The following is a 24,222-nucleotide window of genomic DNA, read 5'->3' on the forward strand; positions in this document are numbered from 1 at the left end:
TGTGTGTGCGTTTCAGCATGTGTGTGTGCATGAGTGCGTGTGTGTTTGTGTGTGTGTGTGTGCATGTGCATGGTGAAATGGAAGCAGAAAAAACAGCTCCTACATATAGTAGAGTGGAAGTGGACCTTTCCCCCATTGAAGCCACAGGCCAGCCAAGCTGTCTGCGAACACAAGCACCAAGTCTTACACCATACGCACTGAAACTAAAAACATCGCACACAACCCCCACTACGGAAATCCTGGTGCTTATACATTATGAAAAATACCTCCAGCTTCAACGCAGAACGGCACAGTGGAGTCCTTAGCCTAACCTAAAGCCTATCAGTGCCAGTTTAATCTGTGTAAAAACAGATCCAGGCAGACATACAAGTGGTTTAAAGTAGACTGTATTTGTTAACAGGGTGGTATTAGAATATTAGGCTGCTGGCTTGCAGTCCGCACATTGAAACTCAGCTTAAAATTCATTGTTAGCTGCTTTCTGGCAACTAAAAGCCCTGTCTGTACATAACAGACTACATTTTAAATAGCTTTTGTCATTAATGCTTTATTAATTGCCCAAGGCAACACTAACCCAATGCTGGGTGTGCTAGAAAAATATGACACTTTGAGGTCAGTGCCTATTCCTGCTGCGTGTTACAGAGACAGCCAGACGCAGGAGAATCAGCAGGGCTCGGCTACAGAAGTATCTCTCTCTCTCGCTCTGTTTCTCTCTCTCCCACTCTCTCTCTCTCCTCTCCCCCACCCATCTCTCTTTTTCTCTCCCTCTCTCCTGTCTCTCTCTCTGTTTCTCTCTCTTGCGCTTTCTCTCTTGCACTCTCTCGCTCTCTCTCGCACTCTCTCCCCTCTTTCTCTCTCTCTGTTTCTCTCTCTCTCCCCCCTCTCTCGTTCTCTCTCCTCTCCCCCACCCCTCTCTCTTTTTCTCCCCCTCTCTCTCCTCTCTCTCTCTCTCTGTTTCTCTCTCCGCAGCTTCGCATCTGCACAGAGGAGAAAAAAAAACTTTCTGTCAGTTTTGTATAAATCTTTATTTATTTTTTTAAAAGACATTTCTTTTTTTTGTCATTGGGATATAAAAGATGTATATCCCGCCTCTGAGCAGAATGCTTATGGGAAATACTGCTTCAGCACAATAGATGTCTTTCTTTTCACGGGTTCTGGACCTAGCCTAGCTTCTACCCCCCATCCCCCGCCCACTAATGCCACTGTGTGGGTAACAAACATGTCATTAATTAGTATCCGTCTTTAGGGTAAACACTGAGGACCGCAAGCTTGCCCAGGCTTACTCCAACATGGCGGGCTATTTCAGGCAGCTGCACAAAGTTAAAAAAATAAATAAATAAAAAATGAAATAAATTTGAAAATGTTGGCTGAGCAGGCCTCACCTTGACGTCGGAGGTGTCCCGCTGGCAGTTCCTCCAGGACCGGGCGATGGCGGAGAAGGTGCGGTCGGCGTGGTCGAACTTGTTGTCGTTGGTGTTGAGGAAGAACGTGGTGAAGGGTTCCTGAGGAGGAGGAAGCAACACAGGCGTCTCAGTGCGCCTGTCCCGCGCGCGTGTCCGAAAAGGCCTCGCACCCTTCTGGTCATCCAGACACGGGCCGGGCCCACGAGGTGACCCCGTGCTGTAGTCATAACACCGTAACCGCCGTGTCGTCTGAGAAGGGCGCTCTAGCATGAAATCACAGGGTCAGGAGGTGCACAGCGCATATCAGTGGACTCAAACCTGAAATATGAATACCGGAACAGAGCTAATGATTACAGCTGCAAGGAGAAAAGTGAGCGTGTGTACGTGTGTGTGTGTGTGGGTGTGCGTGTGTATGTGTGTGTGTGTGTGTGCATGTGTGTGCGTGTGGGAGGGGTGACCAAGTACAAGTCATGTTCTGCATTACAATCAATACTCGAACCTGATTGGTGCGCAAGTTGTTGAAAATATTTAATGTCTCTCTTCTCCATTGCCTGGTGAAAATTCACCCTTTTTTCGGGATGATGGGATGCTCAGGCAGAACTCCCCTATCATTGCTGGACAGACCCATCCCATCTCTGCGGCCAATGAGATTTCAGCATTACAGGGCCGTGCAGCAGGGCATTCTGGGAGAGCGGGTACGACAGCTTGGCGCTAACGTGACGTGCCGTCTTACTGCAGGGGGTCCTGGGGCTCAGTGAGCACGCTCCACGCTCAAGACACAAGCCGCGTCCGCTCAAAACAGGAGCGCAATACAGCAACAAACCAGAACGCACGCATCTCCCTCGTTTGTTTAAAAAAGAGAGAGAGAAAAAGAGAGGGAAAAGCGCGAGAGATCCACACTACAGCTGAACAAAAATAAGTTAAAAAAAGACGGCAGCAACATTCGCCCTCATGCTGAGCGCTCGCTTACCGGCATTTTCAGGAACAGAAAATGTCAGGCAAAAAAGAAAAAAAAACCAAAACAAAAAAAATGTAAAAACTGGGACAGGCTTCAAACTCAGCGCTTGTGTCTGGCCGGTCCGTATGCACATGAGGGGTGTGTGTGTGTGTGTGTCGTGTGTGTGTGTCTGGCCGGTCCGTATGCACATGAGGGGGTGTGTGTGTGTGTGTGTGTCTGGCCGGTCCGTATGCACATGAGGGGGTGTGTGTGTGCGTGAGACGGAGAGTGTGCGAAAATTCGGCTCATTTTACAGACTCACGCCCCAGGGCCGAATTCATCACCCGTCTCCTGGGCTGCTATCTGCACAGCGCCGTTTTTTAATTGGCTTAAATTTGGTGTTGTCAGTCCGGGGGAAAGCACCGCGGTGCAGAGGGGATGGAGACATCAGATCAGCCGAGATGGAGAGAAGAGGCCCAGCGTGAAAGCTGTCAGAAGATCCCCCCTCCCCCCCCCCCGGCCCCCCCTCCAACCATCCTTCCATCAGAGTCCACTCTTAATTGGGGAGGGTACAGAAATCAGCAATTAAAATATTTAGCCGGAATTTTTACAAATTAACGAGGGGGATCCTGCAGCCCATCTCAAATGAGTCTTGGGCTGGTTTTTGGAGACGGCCCTTTGGGGGGGGACCACGCCCACGCTCGCGGCCCGCGCGTCCACGACACAGCCAGCGGTCCCCGTTGCCGCAGCGACGGGGGCGGAGTTACGGAGCGGCGAGGACAGAGCCGCGCGTCTCCTCGCCGTCTGAAACGCGCAGCGCACATAAACCTGTCGCAAGCGCGTCTGCCGCGCGTTACTCAAAACTCTCCACCCAGCCAGCGCACCTCAGAATACTGGCCAGCGAAAACGTTCCCAGGGAGACTCCCTGGTGGCCAACTTTTTGCCAACTGAAAATCGGCTAATCCTATTTTCTGTACAACCACGTTCGCGTGATTGTACGAATCCTGCAGTGTGGCACATGCTGGAGAATAAAATCCATAAGCACTCCGTTTCACAGCTAGCTCCAGCTAGTCTGCATAGCGGTAGTGTGTTCAGTGTGGTGCTATTTCTTTCCTGCTGGCATAAAATGCGTTGTTGAAATCTGTCTGGTGCAATTCCACTTCGTATTTCCTCACGTCGTGAACCTTACAACCTTATCTTGGAACACTCTGAAATCTGTCATTTCATGTGGATGCAAATGATGTAAAGGCCAGGGACAGATGACAGATTCATATTTTATGGCTGTTTTTTTATAATTATGACTATTTTCTCTTTTTAATAACCTGCTTATGACTCCAGATTGTTGGCTGGGTATTTTTTTGGGGACGTGGCTGGACCAGCCGTTTATAGAAGCCAACAAAGGATAGGGTTCAGAGTTTGAAATAAGGTTTAAGATTATATCGATCACTATAAAGAGTTACTTTTTAAGATTATAGTGAGTTTAAGATTGAGATTACAGTGACCAGTACAAAGGTTACTGTTTAAGATTATAGTGGGTTATAGATTACAGTGAACCCTATAAGGCAGTGGTGTCAAACTCGTGCCATGGAGGGCCGTGTGTATGCAGGTTTTCATTCCAACCAATTAATGCTGCCTTAATTGAGTCCAATTACTCATTCAGCCATATGCGTTTAACTGCATTGAAGCACAGAATATAAGAAAAATTTTATTTAGACAATGCGGGTCACCATAGACGTCGGGTCACCATTGTGCACAAACCTGCATCCCTAATTCAGCAAATAATTTAACTAATTATATAATCAAGATCTGAGGCTGGAATGAAAACCTGCATACACACGGCCCTCCATGGCACGAGTTTGACACCACTGCTATAAGGGATCACTTCAAGACTGTAGATGGTTTAGGATTATAGTTATAGGGGGCCCCTTATAGGAGTCACTGTAATCTTAATCAATTATAATCTTAAACAGGGATCCCTTATAGGGTTAATATAATTAATAAGATTGTAAGGGAATTATGATTACAGTGAACCCTATAAGGCCTATAACCCTATAAATTTAGGCTTTTGTGTAGGGGTACCCCTGGTTCCAACAGTTCCTGTTCCAAGTTTGAGAGTACATGTTGGGGGAGAGGGTACTTAGATTTAGGCTTTAGGATGGGACAAGCCATGGTACCAGCAGGACCAGTTTAGACTTGGGTTTAAGATGACTATTTGGGGAGTACTGAGTTTAAGGTCTCGCCCAATGCATGCTGGGATAGGGTCCAGCACCCTCCACGATCCTGCCCAGGATAAGCGGGTATAGATAATAGATGGATGGATGGATGGATGGATGGACGGACGGATGAGTTTAAGGTTTAGAATGGAGTACTATAGTACCAGGATGGACTGGGAGCAGGGTTCAGGGTTCAGGGTTCAGGACGGACTGGGAGCAGGGTTCAGGGTTCAGGGTCCAGGATGGCAGCTGGGGACACGGTTTGGGACGGTACTCACTATTCTGACCAGCCATCGCAGGGTGGAGGCGGAGGTGGAGTAGTGGGAGTTGTAGTGGCACGGGGGCGTCTGGTCCTCCTCCCACGTCTCGTAGCGTTCCGCGTAGAACACGGCGCGCTTGGGGTTCAGGGCTCCGATTGGCTGACGAGAAATTTTTAAAAAAGACACACAAACCAAGAGTTAAGAAACAGAGTGATGCCGTTTTCCTCTAATGGACCTGGAAAAAAGTTCAAACGCTTTCTTAAAATCGGCACTGGAAAATGTCCAGGTGTCACACTCGCTTCAACGCTCTGTCCTGATTTCATACGACTTACTTCTGCAAGCCAAACACCACACAAACAGATTTAGTTGCTATGGCTCTATTCTCTGGGGTCAATCGCACAGCACCATTCACTGGGGTCCAGTACTCAAGCCAGTAAAGAATAAGGCAATTATGTTGGCTAATTTTAACAGTTTATTTCTCAAAATAACTCACTACATTTGTAACCAGACCTTGCTTTACAGAGAAAGACTCATCAAACAGACCATGGCACAAATACAGATATTACTTTAAAGAAAAAAAAAAACTTATAGGGGGATTTTAGGGAAATTATAATACACTTCTAAAAACATAGTTAATTATGGGATTACTTGAAAGAGCATTGTCATGATGTGGCAGGTCACAGCTAAAGGCCTGAAATGTGTGGAAGTCCAGAACTTCAAAAGAACAGTGGCCTTTATTAATATGTTCTTCTGGCATGTCACTACAATGCAGTTATTTTTATTCTTAATAAGTAGGTATTTCTCACTAATTAAAAAATAAATGTTAAGGTAAAAAATGATATTTGGGCCTTATCCAGGAAATAGCTAATTAAAATTTCAGAATTAAATGGATGTTTGGCTAAAAATACCCTTTTACTGAGTCTTCTTTGTTGATATTCAGCTTATTGGCTTTTTGAATTAATTTCGAGTTCTATTCATGCATTTTAATTAGTTAAAAAGATACGAGTATACTGCATCTGTGATCAGACTGAATGTGTCGGTCACTGAAACATTATAAATGAATACATGCTATATCAAATATTGTTCATGTGTTCATGGTAAAGAAAACAACACTTGCGGTGGCAATAGAGGGGGTTCGTTCAATCAAAGCATCGGAAAACTGCTTAGAAAAAAAAGGGCACAGGTGTATCCCCTACGTTTAAATACGGGGGGGTTCTAGTGCATTTCCCACTGCGCTACGGCAACGCATGTCCATCAGACAAGAGAACCCGAACACACACAAGCCTGCAGCAGCAGCCTCTCTGGGGTCTCGGGGCTGCAGAACCCCGAACGCTGGGTAGGGGAGGGGTGGTGCACGGTGCCGTGCGTGTAATCACTGTCAGCGTTTGACGCTGAGACTTCGCAGATCCGCCACTGAGAGCAGACCGCCATTAATAAGCGCAGCGTCGAGCGGCCGGCGCAGACTCCGGGCTTCGCTCTGGGATTTGTCTGTCAGGCCCCATTATTTTCACCGCGCCCCTAAAAAACTTTTAGCGCTGCAGCAGCGTGTCTCACTGCCGTGTTTATGGGGGCGAACGGGGAGGGTGCGGGGGTGGGGGTGGGGGGGTGGGGAGGGTACAGGGGGGCGGACGGCGTGACGGGACGGCTCCTTTAGAATGTCGAGGGTAATCCTCCAGGATTAACCCTGCCCGACCCGGTACACACCCGGGCGCGCCCGCGTTCCAAAAACAGTGTCAAACGCGCCCCGGCCTCCATCCACACTAAAGCCCTACATGAGGCTTCTGTACGGTGCACTGTACCGCCAGCAAAGAGCATGCGTTTGCCTTTAGCATGACACTTCCACATACACGCACACACACACACACGCACATAAACACACACACGGGCACGGGCACGCACACACACACGCACGCACGCACGCACGCACGCACGCACGCACACACACACACACACACACACACACACACACACACGCACACACACAGACACACACACACACACACACATAAACACACGCACATGCACAGATAAACACACATATACACACACAGACACACCCTCACACAGACACAGACACACACACACGCACAAGCACACGCACACACACACAGATAAACACAGACACACACACACACACACACACACAAACATACACACACACACACGCACAAGCACACACACACACCACACACACTTTCAGCAGAGATACAGGTTATCACCCCACATCCAGTCTAGACCATGCCACAGTCAACTATTACAGACTGCGGAACATTCTGGTATTCTATACTAATAACGCATAGAAGACATAAAATCCATGAGTGCTCTGTCCGAAAGATGAATGGTTAAGACCATTTACATTTCACGTTTACAGTTTAGCCATATATCAGATGTACTTCCAGAGCGACTTACACAACTTACATTCTTTACATACAATCCATTTACACAGATGCATATTTATTGAAGCAGTTTAGGCTAAGTACCTCGCTCAAGGAAAATTACAACCCGCAACTTCAGAGTTACAAGCCCAGGCCCCTAACTGTTACGCTACACCGCAGCTACACGTCTTGCGATAGCAAGATATACTGCAAATGGCAAGAGGAAACACACCGCATTTCAAATATCTTCCAGACAACGGCCTGTATTCAAACAAAATCCGTCCTTAATTTTGACTTATAGGTGAAGTTTCTTCACAAACTGCTTGAAAAACAAACCTCGCTTTTGCCCATTAGGCCCAAAGATAAGGACAGATGTTCACTGAATCCCGGCCACTGTGTTCTTATCTATGTTATCTGCGGTCTGGTATTCAATCCTGTCCAAGCCATTAGCGACTGTGGCTAACAGCTCCAGAGCGGAGAGCCTGACTGGCGGCATTGCTGCTCAGGGACGTCACACACCACAGGCCACAGGTCAGACCCATGCATTCACATGCATATTTAACTAGACAGGCTAGCATGCCTGCATGCCGTTTTGTTTTTGGAATTTTGACTGCGTTTAACGCTACCCAGCTAGCTAACGGCACCTGAGTTGACAGAGCGAGTGTAACATCAGCTAACGAAGGCTTGTGGCACGTAAAAATAGGCACCAAAATCTGTCGCGATTTAGCCCGATAGGTTACCGGGGTCATGTGGGAACTGGTGCCACAGCGGTTTCCACACTCACCCTAGCGTTACCCTAGCTTGCAGACTGCTAACAAACAGCGGCTAAAGCCCTTTGGAAAAAAAGGCTGTCCTATTTTTCTGCCTGCCAAAATTGATAGAGGAGTCTGCAGCAATGAGACTGGGCTCCACAAATCGGGCACTCTTAACTGGGAAAGTGAAATAAAACAGGGAAGTAAAAATTGGTTTAAAGAAAAAAAAAAAGAAAGGAAGGAAGTTAACGAAGGGAGAAACTGAGGCAGTTTGCGCAGAAATGACTCTGCTGTTGGAATCGTGCGCCTTGAGTGTTCTGGCCTTTTGCGGCCGGCCGTATTGGACCATTGATTTGTGAACCCCTTTCTCCTTCCTCTCATTTTCAATTAAATACATTAGAGAGCCGGGCCCTCCGGCCGGGCCCTCACCCCCCGGTGGCCGCTGCACTTTCAGCTGTTGTTTAAGTCACTGTAATTGCTTCTTTAAAAACACATTTAGTAGCGGATAGATTGCCTCCCCCATCTTTTCAATCACCCAATCCAATAAGTAAGCCTTGGAGGTGCATCGGCAGTCAATATTAATATACTCAGAGCAGATGAAGTCACGGGTGCGGTGTGTAGAGGGGGTGTGGGCGGAGGGGGGGGGGGGGCGGAAGAATGATGTAATCGACAGCAGCCAGAGAATGCTCAGCTGATGCGATGAGCCCAAACGTGACCGCAAGACGGCCGTGTCTAGCATGCCACCAATAGAGCCATGGGAAATCTCTCGCACACACAAAACACACGCACACACGCAAAACCCACACACGCACACACACAAGCGCACACACACACACACACACACACAAAACACACACAAGCACACACACACAAAACACACACACGCACGCGCGCTCTTGCTCTCACACTCACACACACAGACACATACACACACACACAAAACACACACGTGTGCGCACACATACGCACACACACACCCACACATAAACACAAACACACATGCACACACACACAAAACACACAGACGCAGGCACACACGCACACACACACACGCGCACATGTCGCGGCCATAGCAGCCACACAGAGACCGACGTCTCTCCATAATTAGAGATTATCCGAGACGTTAAAATAACCGTGTTATTGCATTATTACAGGCAGCTCCGAGCCCCTTTTCCACAGCCGTTTCCATACGACACGCCGACCGCTACGGTCACGACCGCTACGGTCACAGGGCCTTCCAGGAGGCCCTCGGCCTGAAAAATGGGAACGCTTTCAGTGAGGTTAATGCCGCCAAATTAAAAACTGCTGTCTTTTTGCAGATGAAGGCCTGAAATAAGGACTGGGTGCAAACCGCAGCTCCAAATCCACCCACCAACCCTCCCACCTCACCCCACAACCCCGCCCTGCTCTCCCCTTTACTCCAGTGACTAGGAAGCCACAGGGTCTCAGGCCTGAGCTTGCAGAACCTTCACGAGTCTCCCTGAACAGACTCAGCAGACTGAGAGCTGAAGGGCTAGGGAATAGTCAAGAGCCCTCTGCATTTCTCCTCAGATGGAGAGAGAGGGAGATAGAGAGAGAGAGAGAGAGAGATGTTTATTGAAATGAGTAGAAATTTATGAGTCGTGTGAAGCACAGGTTTTTCCCTGGCTGTAGGCCACCAGAAATTCTCAAAAACCGTTAAAAAAAAAAAAATTCTGCTGGTGGAACCGAGCCAGGCTCAGTTCACGCGGGTCTTTGCGGCTAGATAACGCCAAACTCAGCTCAGGTGATCATCGCATTTTGCAAGTGTTTTTATAACTCAGGTATTCAGCATCCTGAACGAAGGGCAAAACAAAAGGGGACCAGTTGGCCAGCAGGGACAAAGACAAGGCTCACGTCCTCTAGCCCTCATATTACACAAATCAATATCCATAATCACACAACGGACAAACGATAAGACACAGACCACAACCCACTGAGCATTACTCAGATCGTAAACGGCACCCTGATTGTCTCCCGTTCCGTGCTCACCACAACCACAGTTTATCCAGACGACGGCAGATGGAGACGAACGCTTCTGAGCACCAGCTAATCAGACTTTAACTGACATTAACTGTGAATGAAATCATCCAGGTTTGTCACCGGGAAGAGGAGACGTGAAGCCAAAAGGTGTGTGAAAACAACACAACACAGAGTTATATATATATATAGGTGAAGTACGACAGATCAGCTTGCTGAGACGAGTAAAGAACAATAACAAAAATGTAATAATAACAGGACAAGGCAGCTTTCTTTTGCAGTTATTGCTTTTGCACAGATTACAATGATGTCCCATATTTACTGATGGCAGGTTTCACAGAATTATACTTTTTAATCGAGGGGGGGGGGGGGTCCCCAGTGGGGAGAGATTTCAGAAGGGGAAACCACAAAAACAAGACACCTTGCTCTATTTCCAATGGAGAACAAGATGGAAAACGCACAAATATCAAAAAATAAGGTGAGAGGCTCGGCCCTCGGGACCGCAAAGGCTCATGGGAAGGCGACCGTGAGCGGAATCCTCCAGTAGCCTCTGTCAGACCTGTTTACATTCAGCCGGGAACACCCCGCCGATCTGGCATCCCTCACATCCTTCCCCCATGAAATCCCTTCAGGTACCCCGAGGGGGGTGGGGGGGAAGGGGGGGGGGTGGTGAGGGAGGTTCAGAGAGTATTTCAGAGCCCTCCCCTGATCAGAATGGAAGACCGTGAGGAGGCAGAAGCGTAAAAGGGTTGAAAATTCTCACCATTGCCAAAATAAAATAAAATAAAATAAAGTTCCCTTCTCTCACCACCGACATTGAACGCAACTTATCAAACGCTCCTCTTAACAACAGAGACGCGAAGGGAATTATAGCATTCCCAATTAGCTCGTTAGCAGCGAAATTAACAGGGCCCAGTGGTGTTTTTGCACTTAAGTACCCACAAAGAGCCTCCGACGCTAGCCATTAGCGCCGCGGAGCCGCGGCTGAGGAGGGCTGATGAGCCGCGGCCAGCGCTGGCATCCCCCGGACTTCGCCTCCGGTTTCGTTTCATTAGCGGCGCCTTCGTTCCCCCCGCCTCGATCCGGGACGGACCGTAACAACCAATCTGCCGTAATAACCGATCCGGACACTCCGGAGTTCACCGGCACGGGAGCTGGAGCTGGCCGAATTACACCTGACCCCCCCCCCCCCCCCACCCCACACCCCCCACCCCACCCCCTTTAAAAGCGCAGCCCGGCAAACAAAACAAAACGAAACGAGCGCGGACAGGGCCCGCCCGTCTGAATCGCCCACGCGTCAGCCTTCCACCGAAGACAAATCACTGCCATCATGAATAATTAGGGCAAGCGCTCCTGCCCGGACAGCGTTGCTTATCTATTTATTTATTTATCTATCTCAGAAACGCACGGTTAGAATAACAAATGTACCACAAACACACGCTTGTGTGTGTGTGTATGTGTGTGTGTGTGTGTGTGTGTGTGTGTGTGTGTGTGTGTGTGTGTATGTGGGGAAAGAAAGGAAAATTGCTTTTTTTTTTTCGTTCTTCTCGTTTTGTGATATCAGCGCTGCCTCTCTCTGAAACGAGCACGCCGCATTTTATTTTTATTTTTTTTCTGAGGAAATGACATCACTGGCGAAGCGCCGTCAGGAAAGGGGTCACGCCTGCGTTCGCCCGCCTCGTCGGGGGGGGGAAGGAGACGAGCCGAGCGCCGCTTCGATCCAACGCGACAACGCTCTCGAGTCGAAACAAAAGCCTCCCGTGCTCCCGGCCAGCCTCGCCGAGGGGGGGGGGGGAGACACAGCTTTCAGAACGGCGCAGAAACGAGAGCTCATTTTTAGCAGCCGGTCCCCGTCTGCGTTACCCAGGGTGCATCTCTCTGAAGTGCGCGGCCCTCCGTGGGCGCGAGCGTGTACCGCGTGTGACAGCGGAGAGGACGAGAGGCGGCCATATTAAAAACGAGCGAGGCGGAGAGGAGGAGAATCAGCGTCTCGCGTTCGTCTCATCTGAAACAAACTGTGACTGTACACTTTATTTATTTATTTTTTTTAGTTTTTACGCAAGAAAATCTCAAGGTATGGCCGTGTTAAAAATGAAACTGACAAGATGTTTTCCCTTCCCTTCATTTTCTGTTTACTGCTGTTTGTTATTCCTGGCTACCAACAATAACAAAAAAGAAGCAACAGAACCTTGGTCCTATGCTACAGCTAGGACAGTCATTTGTAAGGATTCACAAGCACCACAAATGGATTTTTAAAGAAACCACTGCAGTAAGAATTTGCATCTTCCTTTTGTACCACAGCTGTATACTTCTTCCTGCCTGCCGTCTGTTTACCTCCACCGGAGATGTTTAGACAGAGAACGCGCATTAGTTCCAGTCGAAGACTCACAAAATATCGTCGAGGTAAACACAGTCCTGAAAACACAGCAGGCGGGGTTATAACTGGGCGTGCCCAGAACGAAGCGAGCGCTAACGTGCTAACGTGCTGTGGGGGGGGGGTGCGTTCATTTACACGTTCGGCAATTAAAAAGCCGCCGTGGAGACATCTTCCTCTCTCTTCTCGTCTTCGTCTTCTTCTTCTTCTTGTTTTTCCTCCTGACAAGCCAGTTGCCAATGAAGTGAAGGGGAAATAATCTTTAAAAAAGTACAAACACGTCTAATGAGACAGAGGGTTGACGTGGGAAGGGCCCCTGTCACCCAATAACGCGCCGTTTCCCCCCCGGCGGTGACGACTCGATTTTTTGGCGGTTGCTCATCCCGCCGTACGGAGGGCTCGGTCGGACAGGATTCTGCAGGTGCGTAGGCGTGCGAAGGCACGGCATCAAGACTCATATCTGCCACACAGTCCAGTGACTTCAGATAATGGCGATGATGACAAGGGACCTGCAGGCGATTCCTGCGGCGGCTCTGATTGGCAGCTGCTTCCTGCTCAGCGGTCACCTGACCTGCTCACGCAGCCTAATGGTATTCCGCAGCTCCACTGGCCTGGGGAACTCACGCCGGGCCTGTGTGAGCACGGGAGAGTCTGCAGAATGAGAGCTCCACCGCACCTTCCTGAGAAAGACTGCTGAATAACTCACACGCACGCACACACACACACGCACAAGCAAACACGCAAGGACACACAGACACACACGCACACGCAAGCACACACACAGACACACACGCACACGCAAGCACACACACACACACGCAAGCACACACACACACACACACAGCACACACCACGCACAGCACACACACACACACGCACGCACACGCACACGCACACGCACACGCAAACACACACACACACGCACACGCAAGCACACACACACCCCGCACCCCACGCAAGCACACACACACACACCAACACGCCCAAACACACACACACACACCCCCACGCACGCAAGCACCACACACACACACACACGCACATGCAAGCACACACACACACATGCACACCCACACGCACACACACATACACGCACTCACACATTCACACACTTAGTCACACGCATGCACACACACACACGCACGCAAGCACACACACACGCACGCAAGCACACACACACCACGCACACCAAGCACACACACACGCACGCACGGACGCATGCACACATGCACATACACACACGCACGCACGCAAGTACACACACACACGCATGCACACACATGCATGCACGCACGCACGTACACACACACCTCTCTGACACTCATTCCATGAAAATCATGAAAATGCAGATTAACTGATACACAAACACAAACATACAGAAGCAAACACTCAGAGTCAATGAAAGCAAGCTCATCTATATATGTATGACATATAAACACATACACACACACACACAAACACGCACACAGACACACACAGACTAGAGCACACACACACACAAACCAACACGCGCACAAATACATGCCTGCATGCACACATGCACACTCACATACACACACACATACATGCACACACACGCACTCACACACACACACACACGCACACACAGAAATGTGTGGTACAGTACATAACGGAACAAAAGAGCAGCCTGCCAGTACAGGGGCACAGGGGGCAGAGCACCCAACCCAAACCCCCCCCCCCCCTCCTCCCCCCCTCCACCTCCACTCCCACCCCCCCACCCCGCTCTACTAGCTTTGAACTTTCAGAATCACAGCCCTGGGGGTTCCAAGGACAACTGTCAGGAGACGGGGGCTTGTGAACTCATGCTAATGACTGCGGCTGGGCACTGTAAACAGCCTGGGAGGATGTCAGCGGAATACATTACAATACATAACTGTCTCTACAGGGCCAGAGGACCAACCCCTCACCTCCATCCACCTGCAGCCCTGCGCACAGACAGCGGGGAACAAAGAGCCAGAGTGTGTGTGTGTGTGTGTGTGTGTGAGAGAGAGAGAGAGAGTGTGTGTGTGTGTGTGTGTGAGAGAGAGAGATTGTGTGTGTCTGTGTGTGTGTTCATGTGCGCATGTCTGAATGTGTGTGTGTGTGTGTGTGTGTCTGTCTGTGTCTGCGTGTGTGTGTGAGAGAGAGAGAGATTGTGTGCGAGTGTGTCTGCGTGTGTGTGATTACCCAACTGCTGGAAGCATGACAGCTTACACAGCAAAACACCCCAGAATCAGACATGCTTCACATGACACAGGCGCAACAATGCGAGGGTTAGCCTACTGGTGCCCAGGCTGTACCACCTCAGATCAGCGGGACTGAGATCCTTCACTGGCTATGCCCCTCATCTCTCATCTGAGACCAGAAATGCTGAAATAACGGCTACTTCTGAGAACAAACCAAAAACACCCGTCTTCAGTTTAACTCTTTTCGTAACTGACTGATCAGCACTGTACTGCATTTTGTACCTGGGACACCCAAGTGTGAAGAGCATTAAATGAAAATAAAATGAAGTGATTAATTGACAGACTGACTGACTGACTGACGACAGACTTACTGACTGAATGCTAGGGTTTTCCACTGTAGTGTTCCTCCTTGTGAGACTGAGGTATTAGTATTAGGAATAAAGGAACAGTCTTAGATAGATCTTTCTTCTCTTGTTGCAGGAAACTGAGGACAGAGAGGAACAACCCCCCGACCACCTCACCCCTGCCCACCCCTGCCCACCCCCGCCCGTCTCCTCCACCCACAGCAGGGGGCACAGCCCACAGCCAACGGCAGACCGGAGGCGCACAGCGGCCAGCTTCAGAGGAAGTGCCAGTCCGGCTGTCAGGGGCATGTGGTGAATGAGCACAGCGGGCTAGCAGGGCCCGCTCAGCCCTACAGGCAGGGAGTCTGACTGTCTCACACTCATACTAACACACACACACACTCATACTAGCACACACACACACACACTTATACTAACACACACACACACACACACATACACGCACTCATACACTCACACACTCACACACACTCATACTAACACACACACACACACACATACACGCACTCATACACTCACACACTCACACACACTCATACTAACACACACACACACTCACACACACACACACACTCATACTAACACACACACACACACACACACACACACACTCATACTAACACACACACACACACGCACTCATACACTCACACACTCACACACACTCATACTAACACACACACACGCACACACACACACTCATACTAACACACACACACGCACACACACACACTCATACTAACACACACACACACTCATACTAACACACACACACACACACACACACACACACACACACACACACACACACACATACACATATATACACACACACACACTCATACAAATATGCACACGCATACGCACACTCACACATGCACACACACACACATAGACACACATGCACACAGACACATGCACACACACACACCACACGCACACACATAGACACACATGCACACAGACACATGCACACACACACACACACACACACACACACACCACACGCACACACATACACACACATGCACACAGACACACACAGACACATGCAGACACATACACACACATGCACGCAGACACACACACCCGCAGTGATCTCTCTCTCAGCTATCATCTCCTCAGTCGATTTCCGGAGTGTGAACAGCAGAAGCTCTTCGCCGTATGAACCGCTTGACTGCCTTTACTCCTGATTCCACGTGGCTCTGATCAGCACTTTGAGAGAGAGACCGGAGTTCGTCTTCCTGTCATTTTGTTGCTTTTCTTTCGATTTCTCTCCTTTTCAAATATTGATCCCATCGGGGAATTCTCCTCTGTCACTCTTCCCATCTATCAGGAAGCTGGATGAAGAGCTCGCGTTTCAACGGGGCCAAAAGTGGAAAGTGATAAATCTGTTTGTGAAACGGGACAGCTTCGCAGAGCAAGGGGCCGGTGTGGAGAGACAGATGGAGAGAGAGAGAGAGAGAGACAAAGAGAAGGAGAGAACGAACCAGATAGAAAGAGACAGGCAGGGACCCGAAAGGAGAACAGAGAAAATCCAAGAGAGAGAGAGAGAAGAGAGGAAGATAGAGAGATGGAGAGAGGAGAAAAAAAGAGGGACAAAGAGATAGAGAGCATGAGAGACAGTGAGAGAGAGAGAAAAAAACAGGGCTCAGACAGGAATGCGATTGTTTTCAGGTCAGTGAATCTGAGCCGCAGAGGAGAGAGAGAGATGAAGAGAGAGAGAGAGAGAGAGCGAGAGAGAGAAACAGGGCCAGAACACAGCGGAGGGATGAGGTAGGCCGGGGTCACCATACTGAGCAAAAATCTCTCAGCATTACCTGCGTACCTCCTAATTCATTAGCAAATTTTTTAATATATATTTTTTAACGCATTGTGTCTTTAAGTAGAGGGAGTCCCGGTGCGTATCGGCGGTAGTGCTGAGTCCGGGACGTGACTGGGGCAGCAGGCTCCGCCCGTACATTAGGCACCGGGGAACATCGCGTTTTAATGGCCATGGGATTCCTGCGCTGCTGAATTTATTACCCAACCCCCCCCCCCCACCCCCCCCCGTGCGCTCCCACTGCCTCCGGCCTATTACGGGGATTAGGGGGGGTAATGCAGAGAAAATTCCGATTTGACTAACACTCTCACACAGACACCGGGAGGAATTATGGGTCATTTTAAGGTCCGTGTGCCGAGGGCATTGATTTAAAAAAAAAAAAAAAGAGAGAGCGCTGTTTGACTTTGAATCGGGTCGTCCCGCACCGTGTGAAGGCACGCCCCAGCCCCACCATGTGCGGCACGGGGCTTTTCCGTTTACACGCGACGCATGCCGATGTTCACGCTGCTCAGAGGGCAAGAGATACGCGGGGCGAACGTAACGCGTAAAACCGCCCGAAACAACGAACGGACGCGGAGAAAATGGCCGCCTGCGTGTTCCAGTGAAGCCGTCGCGGCGAAGGCGGAGCCGCGACATGGCGGTCAGTCCTGACGCCCGAGGCCCGAGGCCGGAGGAGAAATGACGAGTTTTGAGAGAAGCGACGGCAGACTAAAGCCGGGGGGGGGGGTTGAGCCGAGGGGGTCATGTGACTAAACTCTACACGCCGCGAGCGAGCGAGCGGTTTGGGGGTCTGGGCCGAATTTTTTCGCCCCGGGTTTTTCGACAGAAGTGCACCGCGCATGATGTCTCCATTACTTCCTCTTTGAATGCGGTGTCACGTTACAGTCTGCTGCTGAATAAGGAAATCGCCAGCCCCCCCCAGCCCCCCCCAAACCCCCCGCTGACCGTGCAGGCGCTGACAGATGGGAAGGAGTACCTTTGACAGGTCTCTGAAGTTCCCCGGGAGGGTGAGGTCCAGCTCCTCGGACTCGTAGTTTGTGAGGACCCAGGGAAAGACCGGGTACTGGTTCAGATCGTTATAGGTCCTCCCTGCAGAGAGAGAGAGAGAGGGGGAGAGGGAGAGACAGAGGGAGAGGGAGAGAGAGGGAGAGAGAGGGTTTGTGAGAGGAGGCATGAGAGTTTGGGTTACCGTGGGGACCCCGAGCACAACAGTCCACCCTTTCAAAGACCTCTCCGCCAGGCTCCGTCTCACAGGTACTTCCTGTTTTCACAGGCTCGCGAGGACTTGGGAAGCAGCCTGACTGGGACCTGATCCAGACACACGTGAGAATTCAGACATGTGCCCATGACAGTGCTTTATATGTGCACATACATACACACACATACATACACACAGGCATAGACACACATGCATACAATCACACACACACACACACACCCGAAGTGTGGGTTATGAAGAGTTCAGTAGTTGAAACGGTATTTTTGTCCATGGGTATCGTAGTTTTTTTGGCTGCGGTGGTAAATGTAATTACTGAGTGTGGCACGTTAAAGGGACTTAAATTCCTCGGGGGGCCACGCCTTGTGACACAGCATGCTCCGTGCCCTCCCCGCCACCGCCCGAGCCTGGCTCCCGATTGGCCGGCACGGTGCCGGTAACCATGGTGACTCGCGTAGGTCTGCGCGATGGTGCCCACATGCAGCTGTGCTGAGAGATGCCAGATGTTGGATTTATTCCTTTTGTTTCTCTTTTTCTTTTCTTTTTCCTCCCCTTTTTTTGAGGGGGAAGATGCTTTTCAGATGGCAGTATCTGTCACTGGAAATACAGCCCATCGAGGGGGGGTGGGGTTGGGGGCGCAAAACCAGGGAGCCTCTTCCAAATACCACATCTCCACAAAAGCCAGCTCACTGCTGTTAGAGCTGAGTGCATCTACACTGGAGTGGGTGTGACGCGTAAATATGTGTAAATAAATAAACTGAGCTAACCCCATGTACGATGCAGAATCTTAATTAACAAAACCAAACAATGACCATACATTAAAATAGTTCTATGTCACACAGAAGGACAGTATGAATTAATTTGAAAAGAAAAACAATGTGTGAGCATTCACCAGTGTTAAGCCATCATAAGAACTTTGGTTTTTTAAGTGAAGATGGACTGTAGTACTGTACACTCCCCCAGGCTGCTGTAAGGTAGCAGACTGTAGTACTGTACACTCCACCAGGCTGCTGTAAGGTAGCAGACTGTAGTACTGTACACTCCCCCAGGCTGCTGTAAGGTAGCAGACTGTAGTACTGTACACTCCCCCAGGCTGCTGTAAGGTAGCAGACTGTAGTACTGTACACTCCCCCAGGCTGCTGTAAGGTAGCAGACTGTAGTACTGTACACTCCCCCAGGCTGCTGTAAGGTAGCGGACTGTAGTACTGTACACTCCCCCAGGCTGCTGTAAGGTAGCGGACTGTAGTACTGTACACTCCCCCAGGCTGCTGTAAGGTAGCAGACTGTAGTACTGTACACTCCCCCAGGCTGCTGTAAGGTAGCAGACTGTAGTACTGTACACTCCCCCAGGCTGCTGTAAGGTAGCAGACTGTAGTACTGTACACTCCCCAGGCTGCTGTAAGGTAGCAGACTGTAGTACTGTACACTCCCCCAGGCTGCTGTAAGGTAGCAGACTGTAGTACTGTACACTCCCCCAGGCTGCTGTAAGGTAGCAGACTGTAGTACTGTACACTCCCCCAGGCTGCTGTAAGGTAGCAGACTGTAGTACTGTACACTCCCCCAGGCTGCTGTAAGGTAGCGGACTGTAGTACTGTACACTCCCCCAGGCTGCTGTAAGGTAGCGGACTGTAGTACTGTACACTCCCCAGGCTGCTGTAAGGTAGCGGACTGTAGTACTGTACACCCCCGCTCAGCAGGCCTGCTGTAAGGTAGCAGACTGTAGTACTGTACACTCCCCCAGGCTGCTGTAAGGTAGTGGACTGTAGTACTGTACACTCCCCCAGGCTGCTGTAAGGTAGCGGACTGTAGTACTGTACACTCCCCCAGGCTGCTGTAAGGTAGCGGACTGTAGTACTGTACACTCCCCCAGGCTGCTGTAAGGTAGCGGACTGTAGTACTGTACACTCCCCCAGGCTGCTGTAAGGTAGTGGACTGTAGTACTGTACACTCCACCAGGCTGCTGTAAGGTAGCGGACTAGCGGACTGTAGTACTGTACACTCCCCCAGGCTGCTGTAAGGTAGCAGACTGTAGTACTGTACACTCCCCCAGGCTGCTGTAAGGTAGTGGACTGTAGTACTGCACACTCCCCCAGGCTGCTGTAAGGTAGCGGACTGTAGTACTGTACACTCCCCCAGGCTGCTGTAAGGTAGCAGACTGTAGTACTGTACACTCCCCCAGGCTGCTGTAAGGTAGCGCTGTAGTACTGTACACTCCCCAGGCTGCTGTAAGGTAGCGGACTGTAGTACTGTACACTCCCCCAGGCTGCTGTAAGGTAGCGGACTGTAGTACTGTACACTCCCCCAGGCTGCTGTAAGGTAGCAGACTGTAGTACTGTACACTCCCCCAGGCTGCTGTAAGGTAGCAGACTGTAGTACTGTACACTCCCCCAGGCTGCTGTAAGGTAGCAGACTGTAGTACTGTACACTCCCCCAGGCTGCTGTAAGGTAGCAGACTGTAGTACTGTACACTCCCCCAGGCTGCTGTAAGGTAGCAGACTGTAGTACTGTACACTCCCCCAGGCTGCTGTAAGGTAGCGACTGTAGTACTGTACACTCCCCCAGGCTGCTGTAAGGTAGCAGACTGTAGTACTGTACACTTCCCCCAGGCTGCTGTAAGGTAGCAGACTGTAGTACTGTACACTCCCCCAGGCTGCTGTAAGGTAGCAGACTGTAGTACTGTACACTCCCCAGGCTGCTGTAAGGTAGCAGACTGTAGTACTGTACACTCCCCCAGGCTGCTGTAAGGTAGCAGACTGTAGTACTGTACACTCCCCCAGGCTGCTGTAAGGTAGCGGACTGTAGTACTGTACACTCCCCAGGCTGCTGTAAGGTAGCGACTGTAGTACTGCACACTCCCCCAGGCTGCTGTAAGGTAGCAGACTGTAGTACTGTACACTCCCCCAGGCTGCTGTAAGGTAGCAGACTGTAGTACTGTACACTCCCCCAGGTCTGCTGTAAGATGTAGATGACATCCAGCTGCTGTAAGCTGTAGCAGACACGTCCTCCCCAGGCTGCTGTAAGGTAGCAGACTGTAGTACTGTACACTCCCCCAGGCTGCTGTAAGGTAGCAGACTGTAGTACTGTACACTCCCCCAGGCTGCTGTAAGGTAGCGGACTGTAGTACTGTACACTCCCCCAGGCTGCTGTAAGGTAGCAGACTGTAGTACTGTACACTCCCCCAGGCTGCTGTAAGGTAGCGGACTGTAGTACTGTACACTCCCCCAGGCTGCTGTAAGGTAGCAGACTGTAGTACTGTACACTCCCCCAGGCTGCTGTAAGGTAGCAGACTGTAGTACTGTACACTCCCCCAGGCTGCTGTAAGGTAGCGGACTGTAGTACTGTACACTCCACCAGGCTGCTGTAAGGTAGCGGACTGTAGTACTGTACACTCCCCAGGCTGCTGTAAGGTAGCAGACTGTAGTACTGTACACTCCCCCAGGCTGCTGTAAGGTAGCAGACTGTAGTACTGTACACTCCCCCAGGCTGCTGTAAGGTAGCGGACTGTAGTACTGTACACTCCCCCAGGCTGCTGTAAGGTAGCAGACTGTAGTACTGTACACTCCCCCAGGCTGCTGTAACGAAGCGGACTGTAGTACTGTACACCTCCACCAGGCTGCTGTAAGGTAGCGGACTGTAGTACTGTACACTCCCCCAGGCTGCTGTAAGGTAGCAGACTGTAGTACTGTACACTCCACCAGGCTGCTGTAAGGTAGCGGACTGTAGTACTGTACACTCCCCCAGGCTGCTGTAAGGTAGCGGACTGTAGTACTGCACACTCCCCCAGGCTGCTGTAAGGTAGCGGACTGTAGTACTGTACACTCCCCCAGGCTGCTGTAAGGTAGCGGACTGTAGTACTGTACACTCCCCCAGGCTGCTGTAAGGTAGCGGACTGTAGTACTGCACACTCCCCCAGGCTGCTGTAAGGTAGCGGACTGTAGTACTGTACACTCCCCCAGGCTGCTGTAAGGTAGCGGACTGTAGTACTGTACACTCCCCCAGGCTGCTGTAAGGTAGCGGACTGTAGTACTGTACACTCAGTCATGGTACTCATGGGTTCCCCCTCTGAGTCCGGTTCTGCTCAAGGTTCCTTCCTGCTATCAGTCAGGGAGTGTTTCCTTGCCACTGTTGCCCTAGGCTTACTCTTTCGGGGCCGGTTTCTCTGTAAAGCTGCTTTGTGACAAAGCTCCTTTGTTAAAAGCGCTATACAAATAAAAATTGAATTGAACTGAACTGAATACAATCCACCAGGCGGCTGTAAGGTCTCGGGGACCGAAGGGGCGGGGCAGCGGGTGCTTTTTACCACCTCTCCGCTCCAGAGCGAGGGGAGGGCGCGGGGCGTGTCACTCACCCTGGGAGAGGTGAAAGACAAGGCGTGACGGAGGGTGCTTCACCAGAGAGACACAGCTGAGGTGTTTTATTTATACTTTTTTTTGGGGGGGGGGCGAGGCCCTTCCGTCACTCAGACGGGAGACGCACCGCGGCAGGCATTTCCCGAAGCGTTTCTCCCCCACCCCAGCGCCGACCTCCTCTTGCACAAACCTCGCTCTGTTTGTCCCTGTGCGGCACCCTTACTGCCAACACTGCTTAACCTCCAAATCCCCACTGCCCGTCCCCCAAACCCCGCCCCCTCCCACCCCGACAACACAACTTTTATTTTAGCGAAAGAAATATCAGAGTGGCTGCTTTCCATAAACCCGAGGGGACTCAGATCCCTCGCTCACACAGGAGGAAGTCGTTACTCCGCACGGTGTGTCCCGCCCCTTCCGCCAGGCCCCTCCCACAGACCTGGGAGGCTGCGGACCGCGGGGATAACGGTCATGGGAAATTACACAGCCACAATCCCGCGAAGCAGCGCCAATGTGAATGAGCACATTTACCCAGCCGAACTGCGCTGTGTTACCCAATGTAATAGTAAATGGGCTGCATTTATATAGCACTTTTATCCAAAGCGCTTTACAATTGATGCCTCTCATTCGCCAGAGCAGTTAGGGGTTAGGTGTCTTGCTCAAGGACACTTCGACACGCCCAGGGCGGGGTTTGAACCGGCAACCCTCCGACTGCCAGACAATCTGTCTTACCTCCTGAGCTATATCGCCCCTAGGGGTGCTGAAGGAGACCAGGCGGTTTGAACGTGGCTTGATTCAGCTCCTGGGAGAGCGGTTGGAATTCGGTTATATTATATTCTGCTCCTACCTTGGCAGCCTGAACGAGCGAGTGCGTAGCTCTGTTCTTGTAGCCCTGCCAGACGGGGACACGCAACGATTTGACTCTAAGGAAGCAGTGGAGTCTTAGGCATGAGGATCAGAGGTGGGGAGGGGGGGGCAGGTTAGGCAGGGGAGGGGGAAACCTCTTCTGTCTCAACACCTTTCACATCAGTAAAAAAGGTCACCCCATAACAGAATCCGTATGTGTTCTCATATGGATACATTATCCTAATGCAGCCCTCACTCCCCACCCACCCCCCCAACCAAATCACTCTTTTCCCACAGATATCCCCCCAGGCACCTTCTGTCTGATCTCTGGTGTCCCTTCACACCTACACATTTCGGGGGGTTCTCCTTGGATTTTGGGGAGGTTGTTGTTGTGCATGCAGGGGAAGAGCTGTAGTTGAAACCCGGAGTGTTCTGCTTTACACACAACGCCGCCATTGTGTGTTTGAGTTTTTGGGAGAGCCGCGGCAGGGGCAAAACAATCGCACCCCTCACCCCCTCCCTCCCCCCCCACTTTCCCCAGAGAACACGTCTCAGGTGAATAATTGAGGGGCCAGCGCAGAGCAAGGGGCTTAATTAAACAGGTTAATAACACAGAGCAGAGAGGGGCGGGGGGTGGGGGGTGAGGGGGTGGGAGGTGGGGGCGGGGGGGTGCGGGGGGGCGGAGGTGGCACCGGGAGCGGCGGCTGACAGCGGCGGAGACGGCGCCGGGGCGCGGGAGATGTTAATAATGGTGAAATAGTGTTTAATTAGAGCGGAGCAGCAGTGCCCGCGCGACGTCTCCACGCCAACGCCGCTCTTCCTGCCGACGCCGCCGCCGCCGCCGCCGCTCTGACACCCCCTGTCAGCCGGGGTCATTACCGCGGATTTTTTTAATGAATTTCCCCGCGTGTTCGCGGTCTGCCTCAGATCTAATTAGCTGACAATAACGTATCGAACGCGCGCGGCGGCGGCGGCGGCGGCGGCGGCGGCGGCTAAATATAAATATGCATAATTATGCGGCGAGAGGATGGCACCTCTAGGTGCTCCGCGCGACGCTAGGCACACTCGCGTCTCTCTCTTTCTCTCTCTCTCTCTCTCTCACATTCTCCCTCCTTCTCTTTCTCTCTCTCTC

At 51.0% G+C, this 24,222-nt stretch overlaps 1 protein-coding gene across 1 annotated transcript in view; it reads right to left on the minus strand.

Annotated features, from left to right (window-relative positions):
* The window catches only part of nbeab (neurobeachin b), a 316,449-nt gene that overhangs the window by 32,601 nt on the left and 259,626 nt on the right, over window positions 1–24,222 (minus strand). The window contains exons 44-46 of the mRNA XM_064301505.1: window positions 17,659–17,771; window positions 4,829–4,969; window positions 1,380–1,499 (exon numbers count right to left, since the gene is read on the minus strand). Coding sequence (XP_064157575.1) covers window positions 1,380–1,499; window positions 4,829–4,969; window positions 17,659–17,771 — 374 coding nt within the window. The remainder of the gene's footprint in view (window positions 1–1,379; window positions 1,500–4,828; window positions 4,970–17,658; window positions 17,772–24,222) is intronic.

The sequence above is a fragment of the Anguilla rostrata genome, chromosome 12, assembly GCF_018555375.3.
Source record: "Anguilla rostrata isolate EN2019 chromosome 12, ASM1855537v3, whole genome shotgun sequence".
NCBI lineage: Eukaryota > Metazoa > Chordata > Actinopteri > Anguilliformes > Anguillidae > Anguilla > Anguilla rostrata.